The sequence below is a fragment of the Tasmannia lanceolata genome, unplaced genomic scaffold (assembly GCF_043159265.1).
Source record: "Tasmannia lanceolata isolate RefF3 unplaced genomic scaffold, GAP_Taslan_0.1 ptg000015l, whole genome shotgun sequence".
Lineage (NCBI taxonomy): Eukaryota > Viridiplantae > Streptophyta > Magnoliopsida > Canellales > Winteraceae > Tasmannia > Tasmannia lanceolata.
The window spans coordinates 19,394,478-19,405,170 of NW_027518692.1; the positions used below are offsets into that span (position 1 = coordinate 19,394,478).

General features: G+C 39.3%; 1 protein-coding gene across 1 annotated transcript; it reads left to right on the top strand.

The window, feature by feature from the left end:
• The first annotated feature begins 465 nt into the window (after positions 1-465).
• Positions 466-4,074, top strand: LOC143846084 (LEAF RUST 10 DISEASE-RESISTANCE LOCUS RECEPTOR-LIKE PROTEIN KINASE-like 1.2). Its single transcript, XM_077354495.1, has 2 exons — positions 466-1,280; positions 3,316-4,074. Exons 1-2 carry the CDS (start codon positions 554-556, stop codon positions 3,474-3,476), a joined length of 888 nt encoding a protein of 295 aa, XP_077210610.1. The 5' UTR covers positions 466-553; the 3' UTR covers positions 3,477-4,074.
• The last annotated feature ends 6,619 nt before the right edge of the window (positions 4,075-10,693 follow it).

Consider the following 10,693-nt stretch of genomic DNA (forward strand, 5'->3'; position numbering starts at 1 on the left):
TATATTGGTAATGACACAATTTTCCGAGGTAATTCTTGGAAAATCAAAATACTTGTCTCCTCCCTTTGACTTCCTATTCCACTACTCTCCGAGCCATGCCAAGCAACCAAACGTATTAACGTGAATTGTGATCATGTTAAAAGTGGGGCGCATTATCTTGGGGGTCGGGGGGGCCAAAAAATCATCGCCCTTCTAAATATTTTAGCATTTTGATCCAAAAGTAAGTGGAAATATCACTTGCCACGTACTTTTTCTAAATATTCAAACATTGGCCACTGAACATAAGTTTAGGAGAGTGAAATATCATCCCCTTTTTGTACTTGGGACAGCCGGTGCTGCAGTGTATCTATGACTGCGAGAGGGGTTGATGTACTTAACGTGGGAAGGATTCAACGCTGTCCCATGTAAAGAAAAGGGTCGCCCTTATCATTTCCCGAAGAATAGGCTTTTTAAGACAAACGACCACGTACCAAAACAATCACCCAAGTACCCACCCAATTCCCCTTTCACAAACGTTTCTCCTCTCTACTCGAAACCTTGTTCTTCTTTTCCAATGTCACAACTCCATCTCCTCCTTCTCCTTGTCCTCCTCTTCACGTCTGCTAGGGGCGACCCTATCCAATATCTTAACTGCACTTCTTCCTTCAGCTGCGGCAATAACGTCAGCATTAGCTACCCTTTTTGGCACATCGATGGAGGTAACAAATACTGTGGCTACCCAAACCTCGGCCTTTCATGCTCCAATCAACGAACTCTTCTTCGTCTCTCCAACAACGAATACTACGTCGATGATATCAATTACAAACAACATACCATCACACTCGTCGAGATTGACTGGACGGAGACATGCCCAAGGGCACGTAACAACGTCACACTCAAAACCACGCCCATGTTGTCCTACAGCGGGGTGGACCTCAATCTTACCTTTTTCTTCAACTGCTCTTCTTCTCCTTTCCCAGCCGCAGATCCTCAACCCTGTCTACAGAGCGGAAATCTACAGACTTATACTGCTCTGTCAGTAATGATTCCGAGGGGTTTTGATTGGAGTATGTATTGCGAGGATAGCGTCGTGGTGCCGGTGATGGAGACGGCGTTGAACGGTCCAGCCGGAATGGGGGATATCGGCTCTGTGTTGATGCAGGGGTTTCAGTTGAATTGGACCTCGTATAAGAATTGTAGTGCTTGTGAAGCTTCTCATGGGTATTGCGGCTATAACACCACCAACGGGGATTTGTTGTGCTTTTGCAAGGATGGAACTTACAACACAACTTGTCCCGTCGGTAAGTTTTCCGGTTTCCATTCTCACGTTCTTTCCCATATATTATGGCTACTGATATTGGCACTGCCGTGTTTTAATAATTGCATGAATTGAGCTTGTCTTTTCATTACTACTTCGCTTCCAAGAGCTTTTGGGGAATTGTAATGAATCTTTTTCTTATCGATAATTAAGCTGGGGTTACGCAAGACCACCACTAGAAAAATACAACAAAAGAAATAAAGAAAGAAGAGAAGAATACAATACAAGGGAAACCCAGACTAACAAGCAAGGGCAGAACTAAATTCTGTAATGAATAATTACAGTTACAGTCAGAACTGTAATGAATCTTGACAGCTGTTTAAATAATAACAGACAAACTCATTTAGTGCAATTATAAAAATATGGTAGTGCTTATCAGTTGAGTATATTATTTGAAGCAATTTACGTAAAGAGAATGCCGTTGGTTGGGTGCCTTTCAGTGGGACCCACATGACACTCATGAAAGGTTAACAAAAAGGAGCCACTGAAAGTAAACGCCAAAGCTACGTTTTCCATGGCCTTTCCCTGGAGGCTGAGAACCAAATAAAATGGGTGGAACTGCTAGGAAGGGGTGTGCAGATATCATTTTTAAAAGCTAATTGAAAACGTGTTAATACAAAGATGATGTGATAGTGGTTGGGCTTTTATAAGCTCAATGGTTTTGGACTTGTTTGTCAACCTTGATGTCCCCATCCCAGCTTACATAACCAGAAAAAAAGAAGGGGAAAATGATATATCTCCACCCTCACGCCCCCTCTAATTAAAGAATAAAATCACCACCTTCTCCGCAAAGAAAAACGTTAAAGGGGTGAATTTATCCTGAACCATTCTCACTAAAACAGTTAGGGGGGATATCATTCCCCCCAAAACAGAGACCATGATTAAAAATAGATTATGTTGCCCAGGTACCAAAACAAACACCCAGCCACCCACCGAATTCCCCATTAACAAACGTTTCTCCTATCTCCTGGAAATCATCTTCTTCTTTTCCGATGTCACAACCCTATCTGCTCCTCCTCACCTGAGCTAGTGGCGACCCAATCCAATATCTTAACTGCACTTCTTCCTTCAGTTGCGGCAATAACGTCAGCATTAGCTACCCTTTTTGGCACATCGATGGGGGTAACAAATACTGTGGCTACCCAAACCTCGGCCTTTCATGCTCCAATCAATGAACTCTTCTTCGTCTCTCCAACAACGAATACTACGTTGATGATATCAATTACAAACAACATACCATCACACTCGTCGAGCTTGACTGGACGGAGACATGCCCAAGGGCACGTAACAACTTCACACTCGAAACCACGCCCATGTTGTCCTACAGCGGGGTGGACCTCAATCTTACCTTTCTCTTCAACTGCTCTTCTTCGCCTTTCGCGGCTGCAGATCCTCAACCCTGTCTACAGAGCGGAAATCTACAGTCTTATACTGCTTTGTCAGTAATGATCCGGGGGGGGGGGGGGGGGGGGGGGGGGGGGGGGGGGTTTGATTCCAGTAGGTATTGTGAGGAGAGCGTTGTGGTTCCAGTGATGGAGACTGCGTTGAATGGCCCGGCCGGATTTGGGGATTTCGGCTCTGTGTTGATGCAGGGGTTTCGGTTGAATTGGAGTTCTTTTAGGAATTGTAGTGCTTGTGAAGAGTCTCATGGGTATTGTGGCTAGAACACCATCACCCACGATTTCTTTTGCTTTTGCAAGTATGGAACTTACAACACAACTTGTCCCATTGGTAAAGTTTTCGGGTTTCCATTCTCACTTTCATATATTATGTACTGATATTAGCACTAGACGATGGAACCATGTACCGGCAATTGGTCTGAAGCTTGATTTACTTAGCGTTGTCATGATCAGACATTGCTTACGCAGTTGGAGTGGTAAGCAGGTTCATGCAAAGTCCAAGGAAGCCACACTTAGAAGTAGTTCGGCGCATCTTGCTATTTGTAAAAGGCACACTAGATTTTGGAATTCTATATGAAAAGGGAATCTCGTGTGACGTAGTGTGATTCTGTGACGCAGATTATGCAGGAGATCTATCAACGCGTCGATCCACTACTGGGTATGTGTTCAACTTAGGTTCGGGAGTGGTATCTTGGTGTAGTAAAAGACAACCAACGGTTTCGCTTTCTACAACTGAGGCTGAGTACAGGGCAGCAGCTATGGCAGCACAAGAACGCTAGTGGCTTATGCAGCTTTCTGACGTGAAGGAGCAGGAAAACTATTCAGTTGGGCTATACTGCGACAATGAGAGCACAATTCGATTTGTAGAAAATCATGTTTTTCACGCTCGTACAAAGCATATTGAAGTGCATCACCACTTCATTCGTGAGAAGGTACTGAAAGGGGACATTAGTCTTCTCCCAGTTAACACGGAAGAGCAGACGACGAACATCTTCACAAAGGATTGTCTTATCCAAAGTTCTCGAAGTTCCGATGGCAACTTCGCGTGATGAGCAAAGAGTCAGCACCGAGAGGGAGTGTTGAGAGTCATCGAGACTCTTCACAACATCCCACCAGAGGGGTTGGGCTGGTGGGGCCCAGTAATTAATTAGAGTTAGATTAGGATTCTACTTTTTATCTTTATCTTTTTTGATAAGTTAGGAAAGTCAGATTGAATAAGAGTAGGTTTTTATTTTGATTGGCTACAATGAGTCAAAGGTAGAGTAGGAGTTTGCTTCTTCTTTTTTTTCTTTAAATAAGAGGGGCATCCAACGTTATGTATTGCAGAAAGCAACAATAACCTTTTAATAAAAAGTTCAAAGGAGAAGTTTCTCCAAAGCGTTTGAGGTTCACATACTGATCAAGATACTTACTACTTTGTTCTGCTCTCGTTTCTTCTTCTTTGTCGTGTGTGCTTGTGTGAGCTCTTGGAAGCATCAAAGTTAGTGTTCGTGATTGCCATATTCCGCTGTGGCAATCAATATTTCATTGGGAAAAACTCAACAGGGACATCGAAAAATATGGGTGAGTCCATGTGGGCCCCACTGTATTCTCGCGGGCATGCATTTCATATTTGTTGACGTCATTTGCAGCCTTTTCAGTCCACCATTAAGAGCCATTACATTCAGGCCCACATTCCACCCTTAAGAGCCATTCCATTCAGGCCCACATTTTCCGCAAGAAACCACCAAGACGGTGAACATGTCCTATTTTGGCCTTGGATTTGGGCCTATTTGACATCAGCCACATATACAATCAGCTCAAGCCCACATGGTTTGTAATTGGCCTGATCTCTTGAATGTAATATGATTAGGGGTGCAACTTGGGTAAATTCTTAGGAAATTTTGGTTTAGCTTTTACCATAAAATCTGGTCGGATTTGGGTTGATTCCAATTCATTTTTTTGGCAAAAGCTCAGCCCGGCCCTACCAAATTGCTCCCATAAAGAAGATAAGGACTTGTGCTTTTAAGAAGGCATCCTCTCCTCTCACATGAGAGGGTCTCTTGTTATTTTCATTACAAACCATCAGGTCACTTCGACTTAGGCCCTGTTCGTTTAATATTATGACAAACAGGAGTCCAAAACCAATTATGGGACTCAAAATTGAATGTAATTATGAGTCCAATAATTGGTTTTGAACTCACAAATATGGTTTTAATTACGGATTTCGGTCAGCACCGAAACCGAAATTGGCAATACCGGAAACGTTACCAGATTTTGTCCGGAATTTTGAAATTTGGTCCAAAATTGAAATTTGAGGAAATTCAACCCAAAAATCTCAAAAATTTTAAATTATATATTATTTTCCCAAAATTTCAACCAAAATTACTGAAATTTCGGCCAAAAGTTGGTATTGAATAAAGTATTATTTTTAATGGTGCGGGGATTTCGGAATCTCGGCCGAAATTTCAGTCTTGGTGAGGGCCGAAACTCATACCGAAACCGAAATTTAAATTCATGCTCACAACTGGTTGTTATAGTCTTAAACGATCACAACCTTAGCTTTTTTCTATTCTCCTGCCTCCCTTTGTCTTAAACCTCACTCTCAACCCTCCATAGGATAACTACAATTTTGGACTTGGTCGTGACTATTCAAGACCTCCACTAACTGAACTTTAAGGTAGTGCGGCATGCCAGCTTCCTATTGGCTTTTGGGGTGTTAAATGATTGTTGTTTCTCCAAACATAAAAAATTCCCTAGGTCCTCAAAAACATACAAAAATCATTCTGGGAATTTTCCAACTTAAATATTAAGCTTATATTTAATTTAGAAATTATCATCTGAGGTAGATTTAAAAAGTTTGAGAAGAAACAAGAGGACTCAAAGAACGAGGAATTCTTGAAGTTCACTTTTGATCAAAAAATCATTCTGATTTATGTCATGCCTTCGCTCAATTAGAAAATGGGTCATAGTTGTAGAATCAAGCAAGGTTGCTAGAAGCATTACACTCTAGGTATCTAGCTTGGAATACCTAGACTGTTGCCTCCAGCCCATATATAGAGATACACTAGGGTTATTGACTGGTTAATGGACTCTAGCCCGTGTAGGCCCACTACAACAGTCAATTATCTTATTGGGCTTATATTAGAACATATATAGGGTTATACTATATACCCAACAATCTCCTCCTATGTCTTACATATAGCACAATCCAATAGATAGATAATGTCATGTCCAAACAAAATATTGAATCATTCATATCACCATATAAAAAAAGATCCGTAATCCAACTGAAAATAAGAATACTTTTAAGAATAATCAAGACTTTTAGAAATAATCTAAACTCAAACAAAGAAGTTTCACATGTAAGTGAACTATTTATTCAACTGAAAAGAAAATAAATAGTCCCCTCATGACTCTATAAGGATTTACTCATCAAGTATGTCATCCTCATCAAAATCCAGATCGAGGCAAGCTCCTTCATTTTCGCCAATTCCTGTAAATTACCAAATATGAATTTCATGAAAATGAATCCAATCATTTGTGTAAAATACTAAAGTATCTAGTTCTATCAGAAGAACTTAGTACATTTCATATTGGCTAAAAAAATAAATATCAAGAAGCATCATTGTCAAGTTTAGGTACAAGAACAAGACCAAAATAGTTTCTTTTGCAAAGAAATATTTCATGTTTCCATTTGGAATGTTACAGTCATCTTATCCAAATTTGAGTTAAGTTGTATCATCAAGTTTAGAATGAAACAACTTTTCCAAAAAGGACATGTCATCAAATGTGGAATGACACGAAACAACTGTAAACATCATTGAAACATATCAAGTGCTTATCTTGGCCAAAAGAGAGAAATTCAAAAATTCAAAAATAACATCGATGTAGGTTAATTAATGTCTATACAGTCTTTAACCCCATCTCCCCCACAGTTTTGAAAATTTGATCTTTGTTCAGTCCCTTTGTTAGAGCAATGACCATATTATCATTCGATCGCACATCAACCAAAGTGATAATACCTTGTTCTATGAGATAATTCAGCGTGTCATGTTTTAGCCTGACATGTCTCCTCTTACCATTAAAGAGTGAGTTCTTTACAATCGTAATTGTAGCTTGATTATCACAGAACATACTTAAAGAGTTAATCTTTAAACGGGTCAGTGGAATGTCTATGATCAGATCTCTTATCCATTCTGCTTCATCGCCTGCAGAAGCTAGAGCATAAAGTTATGATTCCATAGATGATAGAGCAATGCAAGTCTGTCTCTTTGACTTCCACGCAACAGCTGCTCCACTTATCATAAATATATAACCACTGGTAGATTTACTGTCTCCTAATTCTGAGCCCCATGATGCATCAGAATACTCTTTCAAGATAAGAAGATGGCCACTATAACATAGAGCATAATGTAGAGTACCCTTAAGGTATCTCATCAGCCTCATAAGGGCATTCCAACGCTCATGGCCAGGATTACTAGTGAAACGACTCAACATGCCTGCCGAAATAACTATGTCTGGTCTAGTGCAGCTCATCACATACATGGGACTACCAATCAGTTTAGAATAATCCAACTAATTTGCGCTGGCTCCTTCATTAGGTCTTAGCCTTTTGGTATAATGAAATGGTGTCTCAATCGGTTTACACTCATTGTATCCTCATGTAGAAAGTAACCGAACCGCGTGAACCGGTTGCAAGAGAGAAACTGGCGGCAGAACCGTGAGAACCGGTGACCAAGAACTGGTGCAACCGGTGAGCAAGAACCGGTGCGAGAACCGGTTGCCAAAACCGAAAAGAAAATCCGAGGAGAAAAGGACAAACACAAAAAATTGAATTCGTATATGGGTTTTGGACCACCAATATTCATCCCAAATGAATTGATTTTGCACCAAACGATCACCAAGATGACCAAAAAAAAAAAAAGGTTCGGCAATGGAAGTTTATCCAAATTGCACCAACCAAGAGAGAGATAGGAACCGCAAGCGAATTGGTCAAAATTGGCAATAGAAGCAGACGTTTTCAAGAGAGAATTGCCCCAAATTTGACCTCCTACCTCTATCATCAAAGAAAAGTGGGGATATCATTTCCCATAAAGTTTTGTCTCCCACTCATCTTTCTATATTCATATATTTGGAATCAGTCTGAATTTCTGACTCACTTGGGCTGATTGATGAGAAACTCATCATCAACCAAACTTGAGGAAAATAACACTTGAATAGTGGGCCATTGGTCCACACTCTCAATACCATATCCCTTGCTTGGATGGATCGTGGTCCAAGGTTTTCAACCTGAATCTCTTCCTTATATATGTTTCGACTTTATAAACATTATTCTAAAAATAACTCACCTGACTGTCTCTTATTGAAATAATTGATTTGTCCTATTTAACTAGGGAAATGATAAATGCGCCCCATTTCATTACTTGGGACACCCAGGTGCACTTTATCTATGATTGCAAAAAGGCAGTTGTACATCACATGGGAAGCAATGAAGCGACCTGATTGCCATCGTACACTGCACCTGGGTGCCCGAAGTAATGAAAAGGGGCGCATTTAACATTTCCATTTAAGTATTTCTCTAAAAAGAAATCTCTCTTTGCGTGTGTCACATGCCCAATTGGCTGTAACACAAATAAACAAAGAAAAAGATAGAACAGTGCAGAGAAAGGTTGATTCGAGGAAATTATTATTTCATAACGAACTTTTTAATCATCTCTCTCTTCTACTTTTAAGCTAGGGGACTGGCAATTAACCAAGAAAAAAAATTAACTAATTTACAATACGGCTATACTATATATTATAGAGAATCACTTACCATATTTAACATACTTAATTAAAATCTGTATTTTCCTAAGATCTCTCTCAAAACCGCTAACTTTTCATGTCTCATCAGGTTTTCATCTAAAAATTCTCTTCCCCCTCTCTTCTGATTTTCTTACCTTTATTTTTTAAAAGAGTTTTATGATTAAAATCATTTTTTAAAAGGTTTTCTTGCTACCTACCTTGCTCATTCATTTTCATTTAAAATTACATATTTTTCCTCTATCTTTTTTTCTTAAGCTAGTCCTAGTATTTTTTCCTAGTATATGCTTCTATCTAGTCCAAAAATAATGCAGTCCTAACCCCCCAACCACGTCGATGTGCTCTAACCTTCAATCTTTACACCATCACATATATTTGTGTTTTTTCTTACACCAAAATTAGTGTCTTGAGGAAATGTAGTGGAACTCTCTCTCTCTCTCAAAAGTCACTATTAATCTCTTCTGAAGCGACTTGCTAAGCAATTTCATAGAAATCCATTTGCGGCTCACTTTTTCAAGAGAGAACCGCCACCTCTTACAGATTTTGTCTTATTCATTTAATTAATTGGAGATGGCTTTTCTCTCCTGAAAAAGTTGGCTGCAAAATGTCTTTATGTGAAATTATCTAGCAAGTCCCTTTTCCAGATGCATGTTTTTATATGTTAGCAAAACGTTTAGGCTATGATAAATTCGCACAGAGGGAGGATAATTCACTCCCCTTTAAAGGAGGATATGTGGCAGGCTTTGACGCTTTTTAACGTATAAGGGGTGTGAATTATCCTGTAGGGGGTGCGAATTTACATCGCCCAAACTTTTTCATTTTTTCTTCAAAATCTACATTTCATTTTGTTGCACTGTTGGAAATGTTATTATTGGAGACATTTTCAATAAAACTTAAAAAACTTCAAAACTTTTTTTTTTTTTTTTTTGGTTTTTTAGAATCTCAGTTCGTTTTGTTTTCTATTCTTCGGAAGTTTTGAAAAAATTCAAAGTAGATGGTGCTTTATTATTACAATCTTTAAATTATTATAAATTTACCGATTTTTGGTGACTGCTGGTAAATGTACACCGATAAAAACCTACTTTTTGTAATGGCAAGAAAAATGAAAAATTAAAGAAAGAGGAATGATAGACTGAAGGGCGCCCTTGCAAAAAAATCAATACAAACAAGGTTTCAAATTTCGTCCGAAATTTCGGATTTCGGTCAAGACCGAAACCGAAATGGCTCGAAACATAAATCGGCGAAAAGTACCAAATTTCGGAAATTTCATTAATTTTGGCGAAATTATAAAGATTATAATAATTTTTTAATCCATTACCAAATTTCGGCTGAAATTACCGAATTTAATTTCGGCCGAACTTTCAGCCCAAAAATTTGAAATTTCGTGGCCCAGTAACTAATTTCGGGATTTCGGCTGAAATTTCGGTTTCGGTGGGGTCCGAAATTATCCCTGAAACCAAAATTTAAAACCTTGTTTATGACTACTCACACTAGGAGGGGGCTGTCCCAGGTAAGAAAAGGGGGCAAACATACCATGTCCCATACTAGGAGTAAATTTTCAGAGTTATACCAAGCTAGGGGCCGGTAAAATGTGCAACGCATTCTAAGATGGGTCCCATTTATATTCCCAACTTTATAAAGGCAGATGTGAACGACTAGGCCAAAAGACTAGTTTTATGATCAATAATTCAATAGTAAATGGGGAATCTTTTGATCCGACAACCCACATGGTCTTCCTCCCAAAGAGATATTGCAGCATAAAGAAGAACACCAACCAAAAATAAATAAAAAATCAGAAGTTTACACTATGGTTGGCACAAACTAAATGAAGATCGAAAGATCAACGGTTGATGATTGCCCGATCGAGCAATGGGACTGAATTAATATTGTTAGGGTTTAAAATGTTTGGAATTGGTCCCTCAAAGGTGGCAGAAATGCAGCCCAAGAGTTGTCAGGAAAGACCCTAAAAGTGACTTTATTTTTAGAATGAAAGCCACACTATACCTTTGCTTTAAGCCTTTAAGCACCAATAATTGTGTAAGGTAGGGCACGATAACATGATAAACCGACAAAAAACCACGTCATGGAAACCATGAGATTCACGAGGAGAGAGAGAGAAACACACACTGCCTCTGCACCTCTGCATTACGCCGGACAAAGACCCTCAGCTTTATCTCCAATAAATTAAGAACAGTAGATGCTTTGGATTGAC

Coding starts and splice junctions, on each gene's coding strand:
- LOC143846084 (XM_077354495.1), top strand. CDS start 554: ATGTCACAACTCCATCTCCTCCTTCTCCTTGTCCTCCTCTTCACGTCT. Junction 1,281..3,315: donor CAACACAACTTGTCCCGTCG/GTAAGTTTTCCG, acceptor TCTGTGACGCAG/ATTATGCAGGAGATCTATCA.